Genomic DNA, 27,927 nt, shown 5'->3' on the forward strand with positions numbered 1-27,927 from the left:
TACGCCCAAGGGTGAAATGGAGAAAATATTACGGAAGTTTTAACATCAGACATCAGTTCCTCTTTGTAAGATATAGTTCTTAAAGTAGATTATAGGGCTACCACTATCGCTTTCGTTATTGCATTAATGGATAGATGGTAGTTCCCAAAAATAAATACACGGCCTAGTTCATTAATTTAAGTAGGCTTTCACATAAATGGTAACATCAAAGACGTCTTTGGGAACAACCCTGGTCACATATATAGCACATTGGCCATCCACATGTTAAAATCAGTAACATGTGGAAGAGAATCGCCACCGTCGATTGAGAACGACCGCTAGATGAAAGCACGGTTGCTCCAAGCGATATTTACTTTACTTTTTGTTGTAACGTTCTTATGCAGTAGCTAGATGGCAGCACAGTGAAATTGATAAAGTCGTTGCCGTTAAAGCCTATAAGGCTGATCAATCTCTTATATATTAATGTGATCTGGGGTGACATCATACCAATGATTGTAAATTGAGGGAAATTTCCCCTCTTCGGGAAAATTCGAGTTACCGATTTTGGAATAGTAAGTAGGGAATATGCAATCTAGATATATACGTAATCAATGTTGTATGAATGACATTCAGTGGTGCCAACGACATCTAGTGACTTTCCTGAGTTCCTATTTAGCAAAAACTGTTGGCGTGCCTGAGAATCATATGGCGCATACGAGCATTGGTCTTTGGATGAGGCACGTGTAGTATTTGGATGTTGATGTGATATCAAACATAAATAAATATGGGGAAGAAAACAAAAATTGGTAAACAACGTAAGGATAAATACTATCAACTAGCAAAAGAAACAGGTAATGTCGCTTTTAAATACGTTCTGTGAAATATTTATGTATACCATGTCATTTATAAAAGCTGACTCAGGTTGTTTTTATTAATGTATTTGTTTATATTTCAGGTTACAGATCTCGAGCAGCTTTTAAACTTATACAATTAAACCGTAAATTTGAGTTTCTGCAGAAATCTCGAGTATGTGTCGACCTGTGTGCAGCACCAGGTGGTTGGATGCAAGTTGCGAAACAGAACATGCCAGTTTCGAGTGTTGTGATAGGTATTTCTTCCTCAGTTTTACTTGCTACAAGGTAGTCCTAGTGCACCAAAGTTCTGGCTTTCCTACTGTACGCGACACTGAATCTTCCAACTTGAATTTTTCTAAGTTTTTCTGTGCGGAATCTTCCCGTGTAATGTGCTTTTCGCGTTATATTTTGAAGTGTTTTGCTCTTCATTTCACGTGTTAAATAATGACTTTTAGGTTATCTACACCGATCAGTTCTTTCCAATTTTTACCTATTTTCTAATAGTCTATGACGCCCTATACGAATTCTTCACCTTCCAAACTACCTTCCCTCTGAAAATTAGACAACTTTTCCTTTTTTTTTTTTTTTTTTTTTCTTCTTTCATCAAAGAACCTTCAGTGTCGAGTGCTATAGAAAGCCCAAACTTCTTTGTAATTATGTACTGCTGCCTTCTAAATTTTAATTTCACTCATAAAGATCTAACCAGCAGTCTGATTTGTTCAAATCTAGTAACTTCTTGATTGCATTTCAGTAAGTATATACAGACTTATTCCCACCTAAGTACTTTTTTCAGTTTTACTATCTAAATAGTTTCATCGCACTGAATAAATCCATTATTTTGACGATCGATGTTTGTCTTACAATGCTAATTATAGTTTAGAAATATATATTTAGTAACGGTTAAAATATTCTGATTGTAACTTTCTTTGGGTTAAATGTTTTAGGTGTGGATCTTTTCCCAATCAAAACCATTCCAGGCTGTGTTAGTATAAAAGGAGACATTACTACAGATGAATGCAGGGTTGCTATTGAAAAAGAACTTCAGGCATGGAAAGCAGATGTGGTATTACACGATGGTGCTCCAAATGTTGGTATGTTTGTTGCTTTATTTCTTTCATACTATTGATAAGGTCTAAGAATCAGTCGCTGCTTTTCCAGATCAATTGGAGATTTATGACGCGATATATGACTGACGCATGATGGTAATACTTCAGAATATTAATTTCATCGGGAGCTGTTGCCCTCGACATCGTCGCTACCATCACTTTGTTTCTCTCCCTCCCTTCTCCATTCCACTGGACTTCCTTCCTCACATATTTTCTTGCACTTTCCTCTTTTTTAAATTAGAATACATGACTTACCTTTGAATATGCCAGGATTCGATCCTAGGATCTTTCATTTAGTGAACTACTATCATAACCGGTACACTACAAATTTATTGACAAACACACTCTTAAAAGTTATACTTAGGCACAATTAACATCAAATACCCCATCTCCTGGCCTAGTTGCCTCATAAGTGGTGCCTTCTTGGTATCATTTGTGAGGTCTAGACCTGTCTTCGGACAGTTAACTATACAACAATTCCAAAGGTATTAAAGATATAACTTTATTATTATAATAGAACTGAATTAATTAATTTGCTATTAATCGTAGCACAGTTAATATGGCAAATAGATCACGAATTAATTAACTTATATTGTACAAGAAATTAATATGATAAATATCCGAATGATGGCGTTACTACACTTATCCATTATCAATTGTTTTACTGTATGTATGTTAAATAGATTCATTACACTACTACTTTTAGTATTGTATTAATTTTTAATTGAGCTACCACTTACACAACTTATGAGGAGACGTCATTCAATGCCGGTGGACTGTGAAAGGAGAACCAATGCTTTTCCCATGCATCTCTCTCTCTCTCTCTCAGTTCTGCATCCCTGCTCTAGCATCCCCAGGAAGAGTACAGGAGGCATTCCACAAGATTTTAAAACAAGTATTTAATGTAACTTGTGTTCTTCATATACGTTTATAGCAAGGGAAGCATTCAGAGTAAATCTTTTATGAATAATAAACTACCTTTAAAACTATTGACCTCTTGCACTCCAATATTTTTCAAAGATATTATCATGACCAGCCACTGAAGCACAGATTTTGAGGTGTTCCGAATCCATTTCTTGGTTTGAGTTGCACAATGGACAGTTAAGGGACTGATATATTCCAATTCTATGCAGGTGTTTGGCCAAACAATCATGGCCTGTTGCCAATCTAAATGCAGCTACAGACGATTTTCGTGGTAAATCGGGAATTAACTGTGGATTTTGATGCAGAGAGTTCCATTTTTTCCCATGGGATTGTGTTATCAAATTTTGTTTGTTGAAGTCTAAGTATGTAGATTTAATAAATCTTTTCACAGAGTAATACGTAGATTTAGTAACAGGTCTGTAAGTAGCAGTGCTGCCCTTCTTTGCTAAAGCCTCCGCATTCTCGTTTCCCAGGATTCCACAATGGGATGGTATCCATTGGAATACAATTCTTTTATTGAGTGATATTAATTGAGAGAGCATTTTAGTTATTTCTACTGTTTGAGATGAAGGTGTGTGTTTAGAGACGATTGATAGAATAGCTGCTTTGGAGTCTGACAATATAATGCATTCCTAAATTTATTGATGTGGCATAGAAGATTCCTGAGACTTTCACTTATTGCAATGATTTCTTCATCAAAACTTGATGTTCCATACCCAAGAGATCTATAAAGTGAGAAGAGACAGCACGTAACACCTGCACCGGCATCTTGTTCTCTGGAGATCAAGGATCCGTCAGTGTATAAATGAAGCCAGTTTTGTGGAGGGTATCTAATATTAATTGTCTCTAAAGACAATTGTTTTAGTATTTCAGTGTTTACTTCTGATTTCAGTATTTCTTCTGTTAAATTTAGATTATATTCCATATTTAATAGAGTTAAAGGGTTCGGTTTAATTTGTAGGTTTTCTTTTAAATTCGGGATTTGATTTTCTGTTTTAATTCTTGAACAATGGATATGAAACTTTTTTGAGTTTTCAATCTACAGAGAGGACTGTATGAATGCCAATTGTTTCCTGGTAATATAATAAGTTTTTCATATTGAATCAGTGCTTTTTCTTCTATTGTCATTTTGATGCTGTTAATATTAGTGAGAAATCTCATAGAATCTATTGGAGTTGTTTTGATTCCACCAGTAATGAGTCTGAGAGCTTGGTTTTGAACATATTCTATTTCGTTTATGAAAGGTGAAGTAATTAAAATTTCTCCGCAGTATGTCAGCACTGGCTGTATAAAAATTTTGTATGTAGTGTTCAAAGTATTCCTAGAGCATCCCCATTTCTTTCCTGCTAGTCTTTTTAGAAGGGAGAATCTTTTACGAGCTTTTTCAGAAATGTATTTCAAATGGTTGCTCCATGTTAACTTACTATCGAAAATAACTCCCAAGATATTTGGATTCATAAGTCCTAGGAAGGTGTTGGCCATTGTATTGGATATTGAATTGAATGACTTACCCTCCCTATTAGAGGAATCAAACATGAAAACAGCACTATTTGCAGATGATATAGTTTTGTGGACTTCCGGACCTTACAGACATAGAGACAAAATTCAAAATTTCACTATTGAATTTATATGTGACTATATAATTGATGGTTTCAGGTAAAAACTGGCTGCATGACGCATATCAGCAGGCTTGTCTTACGCTGAGTGCACTCAAGTTGGCTACTCGTATCATGCGAGCTGGAGGATGGTTTGTAACCAAGATATTTCGTTCTAAAGACTATCAACCTTTGATGTGGGTGTTCAAACAACTATTTAAAAAGGTTATATATACTTATTAAAACAGTGCTTAATCTTGTAATCTGCATTCTTAGAAGAAAGAGTAGGCTGTTATAACAAAAGGGCTTCACTTTCATAGATCCTTGTTTTTTCTAGTTCTGATATATATTCTAGCTGGATAAAATAGCATTCTAGGCTAACTGGGATGGAACTCGAAACAGGCCATGCATTTCAGGGATAACCCTATTACTAAATCTATGATGTCTCTAGACTATATTTGTGAAATATCTTGTTAAGTATTCTTAATCTTTTGTCTGATAAAAAGATGCTTGTATAATGACAGAATATAGAAAAAGATATCGAATTGAACATTAGATATCTCTAGAAATATTTATAATTCACCAGTTTGCTAAGAAAATGTTACTGAAATACTATGAACATGGCATATCCAGGAATTTAAGATGGGGAGGACAAGCTTTGGGAAAGTCACGTGACAAATTTCCCTATAACTTATGTACAACAAATTTCAGGGAAGACAGTAATAAATTATTGCTTAATACTATTGAATTTTAAATCAATTTACACTCCCAAATATTTGTTATGAAGCAAAATCCATTTTTCGTTGTTGCAGAATGAATGAACAGACCCTAAATAAATCTAATTATTGTGTTGAAAATGATAGCTTCATGGTTTCTTTGAAAATCATTTCAGTTTAAAACAATCTGTGAACAGAAATATGAAGTAATTGTTATTCTAAATATATCATTGTTGGTAGAAACAGTCAAAAATTATTTTTCTTCCAGAGTTACACTCACAACACCAGTGGCGGATTATTTCTTCATAGTTTATATCTAAATATATATAAATTTTTAAACATTTCTTGAAAAATAGGAGGGGTTTGAGCCTGGTAGAAAGCGTCAAACAATATTTCTTATTCAGTGCCGCACTTGCAACACCAATGATGGATTGTTTCTTCATGGTTTAAATCTAATATACTGGTAATTTTAAAAGTATGTTTCTTGAAAAATGGGAAGGGCTTTAGCCTGATGAACCTCTCCACCCCTCACCCCCCACCACCGATTATGTATATTACATGTAGGTAATCCTATACCGTCCACATCTGTGGAATAACGGTTAGCGCGTCTGGCTGCGAAACCAGGTGGCCCAGGTTCGAATCCCAGTCGAGGCAAGTTACCTGGTTGAGGTTTTTTCTGGGGTTTTCCCTCAAGCCAGTATGAGCAAATGCTGGGTAACTTTCGGTGCTGAACTCCGGACTCATTTCACCATCATTATCACCTTCATCTCATTCAGATGCTAAATAACCTAAGATGTTGATAAAGCGTCGTAAAATAACCTATTTAAAAAAATAATCTTATACCTTGTTGATTGCCTCCAAGTCTGGACAAAGTGCGTGTGTGCCAGATTTTCTTCAAATGTTTACTGTTCTTTACGCATTTCTTGGATGGATGCACAAATTAATATCGAGTGTTTTTCACTGTACAGTATTGTGTTAAAATACGAATATTATAACTTCCACAATTTTTTGTGTGTTTAGGTTCATGCTACAAAACCTCAGGCATCACGAGTTGAATCTGCAGAAATCTTTGTTGTATGTCAAGCGTACAAAGCGCCAGATAAACTGGATCCTCGCTTTCTTAATGCAAAACATGTATTTGAGGAGCTTGACCTAGAACCACAAAATAAATTGAGTGTATTTCATCCAGAAAAGCAGAAGAAAGCAAAACCTGAGGGTTATCCAGAAAATGATTATACATTATATCACACACTGTCCGTGAGGCAGTTCCTGGACTCTGAAAGTGCTGTGGATGCATTACAAGGGGCGTCAGAGGTAAAAAACACTTTATATACACTGTTATTCCTTGATAAATTATTTATGAGATAAATTTGATCTTTACAGTGTTAGTTCGTCTGTAAATTTTGTTACTATGTTTGTAAAATGCAGGAAACATAAATTTGTGCACCTTTGAATAAATAAGAAATTGTCTGAATTAAATATTCACTAAGCAATTGACAACTATTCTTTTTGTTTCCAATAGAAATGCGAAGCATTGTGACAAGTGAAGGATTTGATTTATTGTTACAAATACTGGAATTGTAAAGACAGAGCAGTGAAAGATTTTTGTGATGCCTCATTGGTATAACTTATGAGGTTCAAACCAGTCTTCGCACTTTTGACTTAACATATAATTGCAAACAAATACTGTATTGTAATTTCTAGAGGAAGAACTGTTATATTTCAGGGAAATAAAACTACACATAAATCTACAATAACACTATCTGCAAGTAGTAATATTTAATATCTGTTACTATGGAAACAGAGTATTAAAGATCAATAGCAATGAAACAATTGAAATCATTTGTAATTTTTTTATCTTCTAAATTGTAAGTTAATTAATAGTAACATGCGTTACAAGAGCGGTATGTTGAAGTTTTCATGTTCGAGGAAAAGTTTGAAAAAGCGAAACGTAGTTCAGCTTTTTTAATTTCCGAGAATTGAAAGAAAAGATACCACTCGTGTATCGTACATTATTTTGTGCAGAATATCGTTTATTACATATCTGAAAGAGGAATTTCTAATTAGTTGCAATGAAATCTCCATCTTGGTTTCTGTTCAATGATGGCAAATTAGCAAAACAAAAATATCTATCTTCAACATTGTTGCTTTAAAATGTTTTCTGTCTTTACTATACTCCAGCAGGCCGTGATATATGTCTGTCTTTTTTTTCCCCCAGTCTATGATGAGTCTGGAATCTTGTTGATTTTTTCACGGTTTCCTTAATGTTACTTGCATCACGAATGCAGTAACTTTAGTAGAGTTGTAGAGTTTACTTAATTTTTGCAAATATTTAAAAACAATAATTAACAGTGCAATTTAGGTGAAATTGCAGTGGTAAGTTTCCAATTTACAATTATTACTATATTGAGCGTGGTGCCGACCACACCACCTCATTCTAGTGCCGAGATCATGGAAAGCATGGGGCTCTACCTTCATGCCCCCCAAGTGCCTTCATGGCATGTTACGGAGATACCTTTACCTTTTTACCTTTTACAATATTGAACGTCTCTAAAAATAATATGTTAAAAGCCTAAAGCAGTAAAATCAATATGTCACTTCAGCAGTAAGAAGAGGGAAATTGTTATGTGTTAGGTTGGGAATACTGAATGTGGAATTTTAGACTTTCCGCGGATTGGTTTTGTGCGGAAACCAAGCAAATACGCACGATCTCGCACAAATTTTATTACTTGTCTTTGATGTAGATTTCGATCATTGTAAAAATATTTCTGTTACTTTTATCTTATTCACTTAAGTAATATAAATCACCACACAGTAATATGATACTAGAAATGAAGCCTTCATACTAATTGTTAAGTACATTATATGACAATATCTTTACTTAGTTAGCATTTAATAGTTATTGTGATTAACTTTCAGATACTATTAGATGATCCTGAAGTAGAAAACCATCCACTGACCACAGCCGAAATAAAGGAGTGTTGTAAAGACATTAAAGTCTTGGGCCGTAAGGATCTTCGTGCTATTCTTAGCTGGTGGAAGGCTCTGAAAAAAGAGAAGACTGAAGCAAACAAAAAGAGTGAAGAGACGACAAATGAAAGTGAAGTAAAGGTATATTTCATTTTAAAAATCATTACAGAATCAAACATTTCATGACTTGCTTGAAAAATTGTATCTTTAATTTCTTTTAAAGATAAAAGTAGCCATTATTGTCAGAAATACATAACCTTAAAATATAGAGGAAAAATGTTTATTTATTATTAATTAATTTATCTATAGCAAAGTAAAGCCTCAATTACAATAGACATTACAACAAAATTATAGTCACTTACGTCATGGAAATGAAAGTAAATAAAAAAAAAAACATCGAGAAAAAGATAAATACAAGGTGTAAATGTAAAAATAAAAATTGGAGAGGAACAGATAAATAGCAGTATTATTTTAAGTTGATTGTCTTCAATATTTTAATAAGAAAAAGACTGTATTTGATATAAGGAATGTTGAAATCTAGGTCCAATATTTTATAAAACTCTTTGGATTTAGAACACATTCTTAACAATGGTGCATTTTTATGTGATAAGGTGTTTGGTTTTTTGTTGTTTAATATTTAAATCATTCACTCGAACAACGTTGTAACCAACAAAAAGTAAATTTTACAGGAGAGTAAAAAAAATTATAACATTGTTCAACTAAACAGTAATTTTAAATATCTTTAATGGTGCCAACTGTTGATTTAGGCAAAAACAAAGTTTCCCATCGCATGCAGGGCAACAGACATAATGTCATTCCATCTTTAACTCATATTCAACAAAAAAGTTGGTTACAACATTGTTCGGGTGAATGATTTAGTTGACGATTGATGAAAAATTTTTATGTGATAAGGTATTTGGTTTTTTGTTGTTTAATAATTTATTCATTCACTTGAACAACGTTGTAACCAACAAAAAGTAAATTTTACAGGATAGTAAAAAAAATTGTAACATTGTTCAACTAAACAGTAATTTTAAAATATCTGTAATGGTGCCAACTATTGATTTAGTCAAAAATAAAGTTTCCCATCGCATGTAGGGGAACAGGCATAACATAGTTCCATCTTTAACTCGTATCTAACAAAAATGCTGGTTAAAATGTTGTTTGGGTGAATGATTCAATTAACGATTTCTTAAATTTTATGTTCGAGCATTAAACTGGCTTTGTGACAATATTTTACTATTAACCAATAGATCATTGAATATTTCATACAATAACAATTGGTCAGCAAGTAATCTGTAGCCACCGGCGTAGCTCATTTGGCTAAGGCACTTACCTGCCAATTCAAAGTTGCACAGGCTCGATTCCTGCTTGGGTTGATAATCTGGTTGGGCTTTTTTCAAGATTTTTCCCAACTATAAGGCAAATGTCAGGTAATCTATTGTTAATCTTCAGCCTCATCTCGCCAAATACCATCTCACTATCACCAATCTATCGATGCTAAATAACCGAGTAGTTGATACAGCGTCGTTAAATAACCAACTAAAAAAAAAATTGTAATTTGCGACTGGCAAGAGACATTAAATGAAATTCTATAGGTTGATTGTTGTACGAAATTTTGGTAAGGAAAGTGGTGAGAGCCACAACTGGCTGTGAAAGCTGTCTGACACCTGAGTATTATTATTATTATTATTATTATTATTATTATTATTATTATTATTATTATTATTATTATTATTATTATTATTATTGTCATTAGGGGAGACTGTTGTACCTTTAAACACTTTTCATACTTTATTTTTTTTTAATTTTGAGAAATGAAATTTTTTAAATGAAAAAATGCTTGAAATAATTATTGAAGATTCCTTTACAACTTCCTGTATGTATTTTCCTGTTTTACAGATCTATTAAGGATGGAAAAAATAAAATCAAGGGATATGTAATGTGTTCAAAGGTACTACAGGATCATGTGCCTTGGAACATACCCTCTTGTAAGTTAGAACACATGGAATATAGGTGGGAATATAGCTGTAAAAACTGACAATCCTATTTAAAATGTATTTGCAATCATAAACCAGAGCAGGCTTCTCTGATTGAGATTTTATTTCCTGGAGGAGCAATAACTGCTTCAACAGCTTTCTTCAAGGCATCCGAATCAATTGGGGATCTCTTTAATTCCAGACTTACTTCGTGACATGACCTTAAAATAAAAGAAAAACAAAAACCGATAGTATCGTGTAATTTAGAACATGTTCCATGGTACAAGATATTTTGTGTTCAAAGGTACAAGAGGGTGCTCGTTTAAACAAATATGGCTCCAAAAACTAGAGAGTCAAATAAATTATGGAAATTAAAATATGTTATTACTCACCAGATGATAGGGAACACACCGTACTTGAAAGATATTAACAAATGCAATCTGGTTTTGTGTTAGAAAACATACATCAATAAACGAAATGTTTACTTTTGGTACTTAAAAAACTTCTTTTGTCTACGGAACTCACACTTTGCAATAAATCAAACTGAAACTACGACCAGAGCTACTTAGCGGCTTTCTCTACAATCTACTTCATTTTGAGTCCTTTAGATAGCAGCAAAAATTAAAAAAACAAAAAATGTTGAAAGGTACACAATGCTAAAGGTTCAACAGTCTTCCCTATATAACAAAATTTTTAAATGTTGTTGAAATTAAGTTCCTTACATATTATTAGAATATTAAGCATATCTAATGACTATAAGTAATAATCAGTAAAATAAACCGTGTATGAATTGGCTCATTTTTTCATTTATTGAAGGAAACAAAAGAAGAGGAAGGTGATGAAGATGAACGTGACATGGAAGATTTGTCTCGTCAAATATCTGAACTGCAGGATGAAGAAGCTCGAGAAATGAGGAGAAAGAGGAAGCGTACAAATAAAGAACGCAAGAAACTGCAAGATAAACTCAACCTCAAGATGATTCTTCGCGGGGATGAAGGCCCAAAACTTGAGGCTGCTGATATGTTCGAACTGAAACAGATCCATAGTGGCAAGGTTAGTTACTTAAATTAGGCTTGTTAACTTTATTCTTACTTCCTATTATAAGAGATATACTTGAGTAAATCAGAACTCTTTGATGATTTCTTATGTTGTCTTGAATGGGAAGATGTATATAATTTTTCGCGAATATTTTCTTCGTTATTATTTTGGGTTATTGTATTGTGGGTCCCTATCACCACGGCATGGCGCGTCCTCAGGTTTCGGATAGAGGAGACGGCCTCCAGATATGGAGGGTAGCTGCGAATATATTGAATAAGCAGTCGTGGACAGCCGATAAAGGGTGGTCCTCCAGCTTGGGGGTTGGGCGAAGGGCTAACAACCCATCACCATAAAAAAAACAGCTTGTTACGAAACCTAACAATAAGCCTCGGAATGGGACTGATTCTCCGGCACGACCACAGCAAAGGAATAAGGTTATAAGATTTGGTACATGGAACGTAACTAGTCTTTATAGAACAGGAGGGGTAACATTAGTAGCAAAAGAACTAGCTAGATATAGAATAGATTTCGTGGGAGTACAAGAGGTTAGGTTAGATGGGAATGGGATATCACAAATAGGCGATTACTTGTTGTATTATGGGGAAGGAAACATTAATCAAAATGCTGTCAAAAAATCTGAAAGTTAGAATTTATAAAAGAGTTATATTACCGGTTGTTCTGTATGGCTGTGAAACTTGGACTCTCACTTTGACAGAGGAACAGAGATTAAGGGTTTTTGAGAATAAGGTTCTTAGGAAAATATTTGGGGCTAAAAGGAATGAAGTTACAGGAGAATGGAGGAAGTTACACAACGCAGAGCTGCACGCATTGTATCCTTCACCTGACATAATTAGGAACATTAAATCCAGACGTTTGAGATGGACAGGGATGTAGCACGTATGGGCGAATCCAGAAATGCATATAGAGTGTTAGTTGGGAGGCCAGAGGGGAAAAGACCTTTGGGGAGGCCAAGACGTAGATGGGAAGATAATATTAAAATGGATTTGAGGGAGGTGGGATATGATGATAGAGACTGGATTAATCTTGCTCAGGATAGGGACCAATGGCGGGCTTATGTGAGGGTGGCAATGAACCTCCGGGTTCCTTAAAAGCCAGTAAGTAAGTATTATTTTGGAATCCTCTCATAGTCTGTTTTGTTAATGTGAATTATCAAATTTTTTCTTTGCCTTTGTATGTAGTTAAACAGATGTTTAGTTATTTCATTATTGCATCAATTCCTTAATGGGTCCATTTCGGTATAATCTGCAGCACACCTCACGAACCCCTTTGTTAGGCATGTTTCATCCTTTTTCTAATTGTCCTATATCTCATATCTGTATCTATAGTCCGGGTCAGCTTACTTCATACCCTAAGGGTGAAACCTAACCATTTTTCCCCCACTACTACAAATGGTAGTGGATTGTGGTGATTTTCTAGTTTGCAGGTTGAATTTTCTTGTGCCAATTTTGTTTCGAATTTCGATGCTAACAAATACTACAAACGGTAGTGATTTTGTAACTGGTATATTGGCAGCTGAGACAAATATCGACAATATTTGTTGGTACTGGAATTCTATGAAATTAAAATTGTACTAGATTTCTGAGCCAGTTACTGGAAGCTAGTGAAATTTTAACATACTAATAATTAATTAATATCAGTATTAATATTAATACATAATAGTTATTTTATGTGTTGCATTGTGGTTATAATTCAAGACTATAGTCAGGTAAGTTTTCGGAGTTAGTACTAATAATTTCATGTGCTCAAACAAAATACATTTTTAGGTTAGGTCTCGTGAGTCAATTGTTCAGTCAAACCAATGAATTTCTTATTGCCAGACAAAATATTTGACATGTTGATCCCTTTCTCGTATAGTTTGCCTACGAAAATATGTTACAAATTATTGAATTATTTAGAATAACTTTCCAATATAAAATACGAAGGATCGTATGATATCTGGTAATAGTTGGCAGCACTGACAAGACGGCAATATTTGCTGTTTAGGAACTGTTCTTATATGACCCTCACTATATATACAGTTGACTCCCGATAATTTGCGTATGGCCTGAAACGTAATAAAAAAGTATATCTGTTCTTGATATATATGTATATATTTGTAGTATGTAACTTAAGTTTTATGTTAATAGAAAATTGTATAGTTAATTAAATTGTATCTTAAGTTTAATACATTTCAGTTTATTGATTGGTCTGTGAATTCATTTTATGTATGAGCAAATAAAAATGTGTTCTCTTTCATCTTTTTTTTCTTCTTCTTCTTTTCTTTAAGGCTCTTGAAAATGTAATAGATGATACTCCTGATGTCCTGGCAGAGTCAGAATCTGAGTCTGATGATGAGATTCCTAAGAAGCGGAAAGTTGTGAGATTTCAAAAAGATGGTGGTGACCATCTTGACAAATCTGGCACGTAAGTGTGAGAGAGAGCTGAAACTCTTCATGTTTCTGTATTGTTTAAAGAAACAGCTACAAAAGAAGATAACAGGCAGTGATGTTTTTGGAATTTTACTACCCATAGACACATGTGTATTTGCGCCCTCCCAGTCTTCTGTTTTTTGTTAAATTCTGCATCTTGCTCCCATGAGGTGTTATCAGTTATCTGATGACACTCATGACTTGTAAATTAAGAAAGTACAAAAAGCACTTTCGTACACCACACAGTGGTAGCTACCTTATCAAAATAAATTGCATTTATTATCACTGTATTAATTACTCATAATGTAATAATGTTTGACTTGACTTGGAGGATGGAGGAAGCACTGAACTCAGAGTGGTAAACACTAAAATTGCTTTGCTTCATATTTTGTATTTTCAGTCGTATATTTCTCGAAAGTATTGAATAATGCTACTGGTTACTGTGTCTTAAGACAAGCTAAAAATTATGTTAGCCTGTAAAAGGAAAAAAAAAAATTCACTGGTGCAATTTGTGAATTTTTTCCTTTTACAAGACTGTAGGGAGAAGTACTACGAACTTTGGTGAAGATATTGATGCTATTTGCTCTTCCCTTCAGAATATATTTGATTGGTTACACCACTGTAACAATATAAGGAAACACTGAAGGAGGAGAGTTCGATCCGGTGCTGTAGATTGGATTCAGCGTAGCTCAGTGGTCAGAGCACTTGGTACGTAGAAACCAAGAGACCCAGGTTCGATTCCCAGTGCCGGAGCGAATTTTTCTCCTCAAATATTAATTGTCAATATTACAGATATTATTCTGTAGGACAAATTAATAAAATCTTTAATATTAATATTAATAACTTTTGGTAGTTACGACAGTATTATTTTTAGGCTACGACTTTTGCTATTTTTCGTGGAAGAATCTCTTAATAAATTAATAATTGTTTCGCAGATTTTACAAACCAGGAGATATAAGTGAACCAGAAGAAGAAAGTGATTCAGATGATTCTGATGGTGATGCAAGGGAAGGTTTAGGTGAGTTTCTTTGTAAAATATAACTATTGAAGATGATATCATTTCAGATAAAGCATGAAGGAATATTTTCAATGTTCTGAAAGCTTGAAATTGATGTTGTAAAGTAATAAAATTTTTCGATAAGCATTTGTTGTCTATATGTGGAAGACTTTTTCGAGGCCCATCATGCTAACAAAAAATTGTAGTCTGTCTCTCGCTCCCTCCCTCTCTCTACCTCTCTCCCCAGCCATCCCTCTCTCCCTCCCATTCCTCATTCTCCATTTCTCTCCCTCTATCTCCCTTCCTCTGCCTCCCTCCCCTTCCTCACTCTTCCCTCATAACCTTCCGCTCCCATCCCCTCTCATTCATCTCTCCCTTCCCCTCCCTCTCTTTCCTCCTCTCCCCCTATATTCTCCCCAGTCGAGCTGGTTGGCGAGTTGATATAGCACTGGCCTTCTATGCCCAAGGTTGCGGGTTCGATCCCGGGCCAAGTTGATGGCATTTAAGTGTGCCTAAATGCGACAGGCTTATGTCAGTAGATTTACTGGCATGTAAAAGAACTCCTGCGGGACAAAATTTCGGCACATCCGGCGACGCTGATATAACCTCTGCAGTTGCGAGCGTCGTTAAATAAAACATAACATTTTTTTTATATTCCCCTCCCTCTCTCCCTGTCCCTCCATCCCACCCTCCCCCACTCTCCCCTTCTCTCATATCCTCTCTCTCTATCTCTCATCCTCAATCCCATCCCCCTCCCTCGCTGTCTTTCCCTATCTCTTTCCCCCCTTCCCTCTACATGCCTCTCCCTCCCCCTCAACCTTCTTTCCCCTTCTCTTTCCCTATTTCCCCTCTCTGCCTCCCTCCCTCCATCTCCCCTTCTACATCCCCTCCCTCTCCCAAATTCCCCTCCATCTCCCCTTCCCCCCTCTGCATCTATCTCTCCCTCCATCTCCCCCTTCTTTCCCTCCCTCTCTCCCTGTTCCTCCAACTCTTCCCTTCCACATCCCTCACTTTTCCCCTTCTTTCCCTCCCTCGCTCTCTCCCTCCAGTTCTCTCAGATTCAAGACATTAACTATTCAGATTATTTTTACCTATCTGCTTGTATAGCAATGAGCCATTTCTCTGGGGCTATTACCGCAATAGTGCACTGCAAACATTGGGCAAACACTTTTTTTCCTGCTTAATAGTGCTTCATCGAAGGAGAAGTGTAATAAATTTTTTTTATATTTAACATGTAGAATCACCTCTTAAATTTTAGTGCTGAGGTTATCATCCACCCCGTATATTGTTCTGTAGGACAAGTAATTAGTGGGAATCCATGGAAACATATAAGGTACACAAAAATACAATAAAAAGAAAATGTTAATTTATCTGACATTGAAAGTTTCTCTTCATGATTTTTTTACAGGTCTTGGTAGTAGTGATGAAGAGAAAGAAGACAAATTCTCAAAAGTAAATTCTAATAAGGGTATAAAACGTCACAAAGAGGATGGGAATCCACTTATAACTGATCTAGATCCCAGAAACAAGAAACAGAAAAAATCACACAAAGCTGAACTCTGGTTTGAGAAGGTAGGTGGAATGGTTTGTACATGTATACATATGCGTTAGTTTATAACTGACTGTGTTCGGTTAACGAATATTCGAGTTGTTTCTCACACTTTGTGGGTGGACATCAAAGGCAGACCACATTGAGCCATGCAGGAGTTACAAGAGCCCTTGCAAGGACGCGTTTATCATCATATAGACCTACTATTTAATTGATCATTCTTCTCTGACTACAGTCAATCATCCATCCATACATACATATACCCATCGACTCATTCATCCATGGATTCATTGACTGATTCACTGATTGGTTCATTCATTCATTCAGGTATTACAGTTGGTATCATCAAGAGAAAAACATATCTTCTTAAAATTGATTTATTAATGAAACAATGCATCTGCTTAGAGTAATTAAAAGGCATTAACAACTACTGCATTTTGAGTTTAAAGTGTAAATGTTAAATAGAATGTACTACCTGTTCCACTTCACGTTACCTCTTGGAGTGATGTCGCTACCGTCTCTGTTTACATCAGAACTACGGTGACTGTGGGCAGCAAGCGGAGTTGTGGGGGTAGGAAACATGGTACAGTGCGTGTTGCAATGTTATAAACAGTATGTAGGTTCTCGCATACCATGCAACAGTAGAATGGAAGCGATCATAGTGTAACAGGATTTCACACTCTTTCCCAATTGTTTTTATTGTTTTTTCGCTTACCCCAACGGCTTTTGCTGCTTTTTCTACTGTTTTTGCTAAAGATAGAATGAGACCCGCCCTTTTTTCCTCTCTACAAAATTTCAATACATTATAAATTATCTTGTACACTTTCAGGGATGGTTTCTTCTTTGGAGGAGTTCCCATATTTTGTCACAATTGCAATCTTTCCCTGAAAATTCCACACAGTACATTAGGCTATCTTATGGATTCGGTTATATAAAACCTAAACTGAACTTCATTGAATGCACAGTGTATTCAATGATACTACAACTAAATAAATCACTAATGCATTATTAGAATGCGTCAACAGCATGTAAACACGAAACGTTTCATTCAGTACACAGCATATTAAAAGATATTACAAATAAATGAATCACTAATGCAGTGTTAAAATGCATCAGTGGAGTATAAATATGTACCATTCGATTCAATGCACAGTATATTCAATGATAATACAACTAAATAATTCACTAATGCAGTATTAAAATGCTTCAGTGGAGTATAAATACGTACCGTTCGATTCAGTGCACAGTATATTCAATGATAATACAACTAAATAATTCACTAATGCAGTATTAAAATGCTTCAACGGATTGTAGACACGTCCCTCACGCTGCTCTAGTCTAGACTGATAGACTAATATTCTCTCGCGACTGTACAGTGTATGACGTAACGGATGATTCACGAAGACGCCGTGGGTAACGTGAGCTGAAACGGGTTATATGTACTTATTTTCTCTTCTAGTTAGTAAGTAATTTTAATTTATATTATTCTTGCATTTGTTTACACACCAGATTTCATATTATGCATTACACTTATTTTCTATGTTGTTTACCAGTGTCCATTTGTTCATTTATGTATTAGTTATGAAGATAATAAAGTATGCAATCAATTGTAGGCCTATATTTAGCAAATACATTTTTTAAATTACACATGGTAAATTTCCTTCAATTTTTACTCCATTTGTGTACTCAGAAAATGTCAGTGTTCTGTCTAGCCTGCAAAACATCAGGGGCAACTGGTTGAAATTCGAACATTCGATTGGATGCTCTACCTTGACAGATGCTCCTCTGATCAGTTGAATGAAAACCAGTTATAAGTGCTATTCTGCAGCTCTGAATAGCCTTCTCTTTTAAAAGCAGGTTGAGGTCTTATTAAGAAGTTGACTAGACTCGTTGCACACTGTACATCTTGGGTCTTCTTCTATCCTATGCAGGCAGTTGTGGCCTGTGAAGAAGTGGAATATGCAGACTGTGATTAGTAATTGTGTTATCTTTTGTTTATAGGATGTGTTCAAAAACTTAGAAAATGAAGCAGATGAAGATTATGAATTGGATGAAATGATAGAACAGTACAAGAAGAAGGGAGGAAAAATAATTGGAGAAGATGTTAAAAATAAAGACAAAAAAAGTAGGAAGCGAGGAAATAGTGATGATGAATTGAATGAGGATGAATTTAGTGATATGGATTCAGAATCAGATTCTGAATCAAAAGAAAATAAACTCAAGCATACAGTAAAGGGGAAAACATCTGGTTTTGAAATAGTTGCCAAAGATGGAGGTAAATTATTCAGCTGCTTGTGTAATATTATTTTTATAAGTTTCCTTCATTGCTTTTTGTCTTCAATTTTTTTTTACTGCATATTGCATGTCTTTATTTCAAAGTACTTTATTTAATTTAGAGAGTTGAATTAGAAGTAATACAAGGTGGATCAAAAGTCGCCTTCCCGAATATTCGTTCTTAGGTTTCATACTTGTACACATATACTGATGTCATCATAACTTGAATAAACGACTAGCTTGTGTAATAAGTGGTGGCTTGGCAATCACGTTCGTGCATCAACTGTTTTTCCAATGTCATATCTTGTTATATCACTCAATAAAAGAATTGTATTCCAATGGATACCACCCCATTGTGGAATCCTGGGAAACGAGAATGCGGATGCTTTAGCAAAGAAGGGCAGCACTGCTACTTACAGACCTGTTACTAAATCTACGTATTCCTCTGTGAAGAGATTTATTAAATCTACATACTTAGACTTCAACAAACAAAATTTGATAACTCAATCCCAAGGGAAAAAATGGAACTCCCTGCATCAAAATCCACAGTTAATTCCCGATTTACCACGAAAATCGTCTGTAGCTGCATTTAGATTGGCAACAGGCCATGATTGTTTGGCTAAACACCTGCATAGAATAGGAATTATATCAGTCCCCTAACTGCCCATTGTGCAACTCAAACCAAGAAATGGACTCGGAACACCTCAAAATCTGTGCTTCGGTGACTGGCCATGATAATATCTTTGAAAAATATTGGAGTGCAAGAGGTCAAATGACTTTATTGTCAAACGCCTGGCATTAGAAAACAACAACAACAATATATCTTGTTATTGTTGTTGGTTGATTTTATAGTGATGGGTTGCATCTCTATGCAATAACTGCTAGTTTCTTGCAATGAATCGCAAATTAGTCACAGAACAACGTGTTTTTGTGCTACAATGTTGGTGGAAGCACAGTAAGAACACATTTTGTATTGAGAAACAGGGCCTCCATTTTGAACAAAATCTGTAAAGGAATGTGTAGCCAAATGTAAATTAAATGTAAGGAAGTGTTTGGGAAAAGTGACTTTAACCCCACTCTGTATTTTCTGTTTATTCTAGAATTAATCACTCATTACAAAAACATATAAAAATACTGTTGCTGAACTGCACACAGTACACAGCTATTGATGATATTTATGTAACTTCGACGACAAAATTGGATTAACTTAGATGTTTTCTCATGGAGTGAACATTTATACCGAATAAAATGGCTGCAACTTATTATTACTTCTGCGTTGAGATGTCCACACCAAACCAACATTGAATATTGTTCAGTGTTTGACAGACATTTCAGAGTTCGTCAGAATTTATTGTGCTGTTCAGTTAACATATTCACTGAACTTGTTCAGTCACTTCACCAACACCAGGCAAGATATTACCCCTTGCAGACATGATGTCTCTTTCACTCGTGGTTTAAGTGATGCTTTTCAGTTGCCTTCATTCTTGAAGATGAAATCAGGGAGAAATTACAAAACATTGTAAATTCTCTGTTCGAAATATCTAAAAACTGCAGCATAATCTATATCTGCACAGTTACAAAAATTAACAGACAAAAGCAATAATGTTCTTTTTTTAGTAGTTATTCATTTATTCAGATTGATGTTGTTTTATTCTAGTAATAGCAGTGGTAATTATTTATTCTGTATTTTTATCTTAAGATTTTTTTGCTTTAGTTGTAATGTAAACTATATCTACAGGTACAGTGCATGGCATATTGTTGATTTTATGAAACCTAGTATGTGACAATACACAACATAATCTTTCAGGAGGAAGAAAATATTAATTAAAATCAATGGGTCTACATAATTTTGTAAGAAACGTTGGTGAATATGATGAACATAACATCATTGAGGATCAATGTAGGCCTATTGATGTTTAATTAATTTTTTTTTACCTCCTAAAAAATTATTTTCTGTACTGTCACATAGGAGGTTTCATAAAATCAAAGACATATACAACTTACCGGCATTATAACTGATTCAATTAAATTAAAAATAGCATTGCATATATGGGACTTCTGCCGGGACCGCAAAATAAGAATGCAAAATGCGGGGTAAATCTTAAATGGAGAAACTCAAAATCGAGGTTCCACTGTACCAGTAAGTTGTTTATGCCTTGTACTGTATATGACATGTGTACACTCATGTAGTAGTTTTTCGTAAAATTTAAAGGGTACGTCATAATATATTCACAGCTCAACCAAGCAAGAAGCGGAAGGTGAAGCTTGATGAAGAAGGACTTGCACTAGGAACACTTATGGTTACTTCCCGCAAGATTAAACGTGATATAGTGGATGCAGGGTGGAACCGTTATGCTTTCAATGATGAAAATCTTCCTGATTGGTTTGTAGAAGACGAATCCAAACATATGAAAAAGGAAATGCCTGTTCCAAAGGTATTATAATAATAATAATAATAATAATAATAATAATAAGTGCCTTAATGTGCTAAAATATTTATTATTCTATGCATGCATGTGTGTGTGTGAGTTTTCTCTCTCCCTCCCCCACTCCTTTCCTCCCTCTCTCTACCTCCCCTTTCACTCTCTCCCCCCCTCTCTCTACCTCCCCTTTCACTCTCTCCCCCCTCTCTCTCTCGATTGTGCGAATGTTAGTGATCCAGGAGAAATGTGTTGTTGTTGTTGTTTTCCACTGCCAGGCGTTTGACAATAAAGTCATTTGACCTCTTGCACTCCAATATTTTTCAAAGATATTATCATGGTCAGCCACAGAAGCACAGATTTTGAGGTGTTCCGAATCCATTTCTTGGTTTGAGTTGCACAATGGACAGTTAGGGGACAGATATATTCCAATTCTATGTAGGTGCTTGGCCAAACAGTCATGGCCTGTTGCCAATCTAAATGCAGCTACAGACGATTTTCGTGGTAAATCGGGAATTAACTGTGGATTATGATGCAGAGAGTTCCATTTTTTCCCTTGAGATTGTGTTATCAAATTTTGTTTGTTGAAGTCTAAGTACGTAGATTTAATAAATCTTTTCACAGAGGAATACGTGGATTTCGTAACAGGTCTGTAAGTAGCAGTGCTGCCCTTCTTTGCTAAAGTGTCCGCATTCTCGTTTCCCATGATTCCACAATGGGATGGTATCCATTGGAATACAATTCTTTTACTGAGTAATATTAATTGAGAGAGCATTTTAGTTATTTCTGGTGTTTGAGATGAAGGTGTGTGTTTAGAGACTATTGATAGAATAGCTGCTTTGAAATCTAACAATATAACTGCATTCTTAAATTTATTGATGTGGCATAGAAGATTCCTGAGACTTTCACTTATTGCAATGGTTTCTACATCAAAACTTGTTGTTCCATATTCAAGAGATCTATAGAGATCTGAAAAAAACGATGATTAGTAGAATTTCGACAATAATCGGATTTAAGGGTATTAAATATCTAATGATAGTAGAAAAATGATAATGGAAGCTGTATTGTAGTAATGATTTAATACGTAAAATGTGCATCCAAACATTATACACTGACGGATCCTTGATCTCCAGAGAACAAGGTGCCGGTGCAGGTGTTACGTGCTATCTTTTCTCACTTTATAGATCTCTTGGGTATGGAACAACAAGTTTTGATGGAGAAATCGTTGCAATAAGTGAAAGTCTCAGGAATCTTCTATGCCACATCAATAAATTTAAGAATGCAGTTATATTGTCAGACTCCAAAGCAGCTATTCTATCAATAGTCTCTAAACACACACCTTCATCTCAAACACCAGAAATAACTAAAATGCTCTCTCAATTAATATTACTCAATAAAAGAATTGTATTCCAATGGATACCATCCCATTGTGGAATCATGGGAAACGAGAATGCGGACACTTTAGCAAAGAAGGGCAGCACTGCTACTTACAGACCTGTTACTAAATCCACGTATTCCTCTGTGAAAAGATTTATTAAATCTACATACTTAGACTTCAACAAACAAAATTTGATAACACAATCTCAAGGGAAAAAATGGAACTCTCTGTATCATAATTCACAGTTAATTCCCGATTTACCACGAAAATCGTCTGTAGCTGCATTTAGATTGGCAACAGGCCATGATAGATTGTTTGGCCAAACACCTGCATAGAATTGGAATATATCAGTCCCCTAACTGCCCATTGTGCAACTCAAACCAAGAAATGGATTCGGAACACCTCAGAATCTGTGCTTCAGTGCCTGGCCATGATAATATCTTTGAAAAATATTGGAGTGCAAGAGGTCAAATGACTTTATTGTCAAACGCCTGGCATTAGAAAACAACAACAACATTGTTACAATTGATATCTTTGAAAAATATTGGAGTGCAAGAGGTCAAATGACTTTATTGACAAACACCTGGCATTAGAAAACAAACAACATTGTTACAATTACTTTTTTTTGTGACTTTCTATTATAATGTTATCGTATTTGTATAAAAATGTGGTATTACTCTTATTAACCATCCTAAATTTATTTTTTACAGGAACTGGTATCTCAGTACACAACAAAATTACGTGAATTGAATGTGAGGCCAATCAAAAAGGTAATAGAGGCAAAAGCACGAAAGAAGAAACGTGCGGTCAAGAGAATGGAGCGAGCGAAGAAGAAAGTAGAAGCTATAATGGAGAATGTAGACGTTTCCGAGAGGGAAAAAGCCAAGCAGATCAGACAGTTAGTATTGTTATTTCTATACTTATTACACTGTTCCTTTCTGTTACAAATATTATGTAATGAAATTAATTATTTTAATCAGTGAGGCAACCTTTGATTGAATACTTACATAATGAACTGCATCTTTTGACAAGGCATTACTAACTGCAATATAGGAAGATATGCTTATTTTTATCAGTAGCAGGGAGTTGGTTGATCATCTTGACCCAAATGTTGTCCTCCATGTCCAATGCATTGAAACTGTCTATCAGTTTGTCATTTTAGATTTAGTGGTGGCGCATGTGGAGATGCAAGTATCCCTCAGAAACTTTCCTCAAACACCATCTCCCATTACAAACTCAAGCCAATACACTAAAAGACATTTCATACAAGTTGAGAGGATGAGAAAGCATTTCTTTCCCCTTCTACTTGCCTTAAGTTCGTCAGTAACAGGGCTGTAGCTGTTACCTCTTATACCTGTACACCCCAAGTTCTACACACAAGAAAATAAAATATTAAATAAAGTAAATAAGTGAATATAAAATACAGTGACACAGATGTTTGACAGTTACATGGTTGAGTATATTTTAGTGTCTTTCTTAAATATTTTCAACTAATAATTTTATTATAGTAAGGAATGTTAGTTTGTATTATAAAGTCAGGGGGGAGTGACACAATGCAGATTGTCCCATTGTGTATGCTGTAGAGTAGCAACTAGCGGTGAAGAAAACATTTATCTTCTGCTCTCAATAGCTTTTTGATGTGCCAGTTAATATAAACAGCAATAAAATGAAATATAAACGCTTAGTATAGACTTTCGAAATATAGATTATCAGTAAACATTTTCAATAATATAATTTTTCGCTAAGTTGAAAGTCAATTAGTCGAACGTTAGTAAAATCGATAGTAGCATCTTCCCCTTCACTGATGGTTGAGAGTGTGAGTAGAGGGGAAGGCCTATCAACCAAACTGAAATGGGGTTTAGTCATTGGATAATGGGGCACTACTAAAAAACTTTCTTTCTGTTTTATATTTGAATCGCTGTACTATTATGTAGCTGGTCTAACTTTGAACCTGATACAAACAAATGAAACTGTATTCATCCATGAACAAACTGGTGATTGATGGTAATCTGGCACTGTCTGCAAATATTATGTGATAAAAGACAGGCATTCTTACATTAAACTGGAGGCCGACTTGTCAAATGGTGTAGTCAGAAAATTCTTATGTTCCTTATACTACATTTGGAAATTTTGGTTTAAGTTCTGGTGAAATATTTTAAGGTTTTTTTTTATCATTTTTCAATTTTCCCACCAAAAAAAAATAATTTTTTTTATGAGAAATATTTGTGACCTAAATATTAATTCTTTTAAAAGATCGTAAGCTAACCTGGCCATCGTTACCTTTAAATGCAGTTTCCCGGATATGAATTTTTTTTTATATTTTTCAGTTTAGGAATCAGATTTCTCAAAAAATAAGTAAGATAATGCAATAATATTTTATCACACATTTTAAACACTGTATTCTGTGGAAATGTGTATTATTTTTGTCACTTGAAATATATAGTCATTATAATTTTTTTTTTATTCCTAACCACAAATGATAACAATTAATGCACAATTCCATTACTCAATTATTCAGCTACTGTCAAATGGGCAAACTAGGAACAGTGTTTAACTTGGAACATTATCATAGGGTATTTTCGTTTTGTCACAGTGGCAACATAATCTTCACTTGTTACTTTGTTGTTGTTTTCTAATGCCAGGCGTTAGACAATAAAGTCATTTGACCTCTTGCACTCCAAGATACTTGTTACTTTGTTGTGCAGCACATTGGTTCTATTACAGTTTGGTGTTCCTGTGACAAAACGAAAATACCCTATGATAATGTTCCAAGTTAAACACTGTTCCAAGTTTGCCCATTTGACAGTACATTTTGAGGCATGAAACTAGAAAAAAAAAAAAAAATCTTTATTCATTCATGTGTAATCTGATTTATTTGCTAAGACACGCATTTTTCTATTTACATTTTTTATGGATCTGTTAAATTTATAACTTCTCTCAATTAATCTGAAATTTCTACCACATATTTCTTACAATGTGGACATACAATACATAAATTTTCACTTTGATATTTCAATTAGTTTTCTTATAATTAATTTTTTTTTTTTTAGTACTGAATTGTAATTTTCCCAATTTTCAAAGTTTAAATTTTTTTTTTCTTAATTTATAATTAATTTATTCCTATAAGATGTATGTAAAATATGACACATGTTTTCATATTTTTCCAATTTTTTTTAAAACTTATCACATCCTCAACACATGGTGATTTAAATACTTTCACTAGCAGAAGAAAACACATGTGTCAGTTTACTTCACATGCATTTGTGGACTTCTGTGCAAAATTTCACTGAGATTGGAGAAAAACTGCATACATTAGAGCATTTTGAATGTTACAAAAGGTTGAAAATTGTAAAATCGAAAAAACGAGTATCAAAATACAGCATGTATAATATATACTATCGATATTCTTCCTTCCTATACAGGTCTATCACGCACATTTTTCTCCTACATAACAGCAGGAAATATGAACTGAATGAGAAGTAAAACTAGTTAGAATGAAGAACGAAGTCTGTCAGAATGACAACTGAGTGTCAATTTAAAGAGCTGCGGCTCCACGCATTCACTGGTCTCTTTAAATTCGTTCTGAGGGGCTTTAAATTATTATAAGGCCAAAATAAGCACAGATTTAGAAAACAAGCATTATTTTATTTTTTACAGTTACCACGCACTCACTGGTCCCTTTACATTCGTTCTGAGGTGCTTTAAATTGTTGCCGGACCAAAATAAGCACAGATTTATGTTTTATAGTTAGAAACAAAATTTCCATTTCCCCCCCCCTCCCCCACCGATCCATAGCTTAATGAAAGAAATTAGTGATTAAAATTTTATTGAAATCAGTTGAAATTTGTGGAAGTTCTAAAAACTCAGTAGCACATATTCTTAAGAAAAAAAAGTCAATTTTAATTAAAAACAGAGACTTGCAAATAAGTTAGTAATACTGAAAGGAAACTGAAAATTTATAGGATAACTGAACATTTCCAAAGAAAAGATGCATCAGACAGTGAGAGGCAATTTGCAATAGGATTTTTTTAAAATAGACTCCAGAAATTTCATCAATATCATCTTGAACACACCAAGTAAAGGAATCTTAATGTCCTGTCCTGGGAAACACAGCAATGGAAGTGTTCCTGATCTCTCCATCTTGACTTCCGATACTCCAAGTCCCATTTCCCCTTATCTTTATATGTTTGATGCAAGTTTTGGAAAGTCTGTTAGTATCCATTCTCTCGATGTGCAGTAGCCATTTTTGTTGGTATGCTTTTATTTCCTCAACAATGTTCTTGGTTTTTTAAGTATGTCAAATATTTGCATGGAAATTTCACAGTGTTTAAATTAAAAGCTGATTGTGAATTATCTTCTACTAATGAATTTAAATACTATTATAGTCACTATCATGCCATAGTATGAAAGAAAAATTTCACAACCTTGAGCGGGAATCGAACCTGCGACTTCCTGTTCTCCGGTCAGGCGCTCTACCACTGAGCTATCGAGTTCGTCTCATGCCAAAGGCCTGGAATTGTCCTTTCATACTGGCGGCTCTGTTATAGAGTACTGTCCATAGCGTCTGATCTAGTCAGCACTGCTTATGGCTTGAAAGAAACTTTTTCATTAATATGTCACATCAACAGACGTGTATACGTCACCAAACATCGTAAGATGAAGATTACATTTGTAAAGTTTCTTTCAACCCGTAAGCAGTGCTGACTAGATCAGACGCTATGGACAGTACTCTATAACAGAGTCGCCAGTATGAAAGGATAATTCCAGGCCTTTGGCGTGAGATGAACTCGATAGCTCAGTGGTAGAGCGCCTGACCGGAGAACAGGAAGTCGCAGGTTCGATTCCCGCTCAAGGTTGTGAAATTTTTCTTTCATACTATGGCATGATAGTGACTATAATAGTATTTAAATTCATTAATATGTCACATCAACGGACGTGTATACGTCACCAAACATCGTAAGATGAAGATTATCTTCTACTAATTTAAAATTGGTTTATTTCTAACATATTTTTAACATTTTTCAGGTTGTATAAAAAAGCTAAAGGAAATCGCAAAAAGGAAGTGACTTATGTTGTGTCGAAAAAACATACTGCATCAAAAAGGACTCGGCGTCCTGCAGGTATAAAAGGACCTTATAAAGTGGTTGATCCAAGGATGAAGAAAGACACTCGGAGACTTAAATCTGCACAGAAAGGAAAGAAACGTGGTAAAGCACCTGTACCACCAAAAGCAAAGAAAGCTGCAAAAATGGGTCGAAAAGGAAAGTCAAAGTCCTAGTAGCAATGACGATATGCATGGTGTAGTATCATTGACATTTCGGCCTTGTAGCTGAGAACCAAATACTGTTTGTTATACATCTCTTTTCCCATTCTCATTTCATGCTCTAATAGAAGAAGAGTCATATTTTTTTCCTAATAATTCAGTGTGTCACAGTGTAAAGACTCTGTGTACGGAATTTATGTATTCTAATAATGATTAAATGCAGGCCTCTAGCAAAATTCTGTTGTTTTTCATCTTCATACTTTTTTGTAGATTGAGGCAGTTATAGTCTGTTCGAAAGATATCCAATCATTTAATATAAAAAGTATCCTCCTTAGAACCTTGGTGCCTTAGGGTCTTTTGAATCTCACACTTATTCCAGTGTCCCCTTCCACTTTTCAAAATGGTAAAGTCCTCTTTCGGGATTGCCTTCAGCTGCCTCATGACATTCTACGTAAT

The 27,927-nt window shown here is 34.8% G+C and overlaps 1 protein-coding gene across 1 annotated transcript; it reads left to right on the top strand.

Moving 5' to 3' along the window:
- Positions 1–679: 679 nt before the first annotated feature.
- On the top strand, positions 680–27,637 carry LOC138692947 (pre-rRNA 2'-O-ribose RNA methyltransferase FTSJ3). Its single transcript, XM_069816358.1, has 14 exons — positions 680–830; positions 935–1,087; positions 1,778–1,924; positions 4,520–4,683; positions 6,195–6,488; positions 8,094–8,285; positions 10,940–11,176; positions 13,449–13,585; positions 14,526–14,608; positions 15,996–16,159; positions 18,138–18,411; positions 20,646–20,845; positions 22,919–23,106; positions 27,234–27,637. Exons 1-14 carry the CDS (start codon positions 764–766, stop codon positions 27,484–27,486), a joined length of 2,553 nt encoding a protein of 850 aa, XP_069672459.1. The 5' UTR covers positions 680–763; the 3' UTR covers positions 27,487–27,637.
- Positions 27,638–27,927: the final 290 nt, after the last annotated feature.

The sequence above is a fragment of the Periplaneta americana genome, chromosome 17 (assembly GCF_040183065.1).
Source record: "Periplaneta americana isolate PAMFEO1 chromosome 17, P.americana_PAMFEO1_priV1, whole genome shotgun sequence".
Lineage (NCBI taxonomy): Eukaryota > Metazoa > Arthropoda > Insecta > Blattodea > Blattidae > Periplaneta > Periplaneta americana.

Excerpts from the sequence above, each read along its gene's own strand:
- LOC138692947 (XM_069816358.1), top strand. The coding sequence starts at position 764 with ATGGGGAAGAAAACAAAAATTGGTAAACAACGTAAGGATAAATACTAT. Across the intron at positions 831-934 it reads TCAACTAGCAAAAGAAACAG|GTTACAGATCTCGAGCAGCT; the intron begins GTAATGTCGCTT and ends TTTATATTTCAG. Across the intron at positions 1,088-1,777 it reads AGTTTCGAGTGTTGTGATAG|GTGTGGATCTTTTCCCAATC; the intron begins GTATTTCTTCCT and ends TAAATGTTTTAG.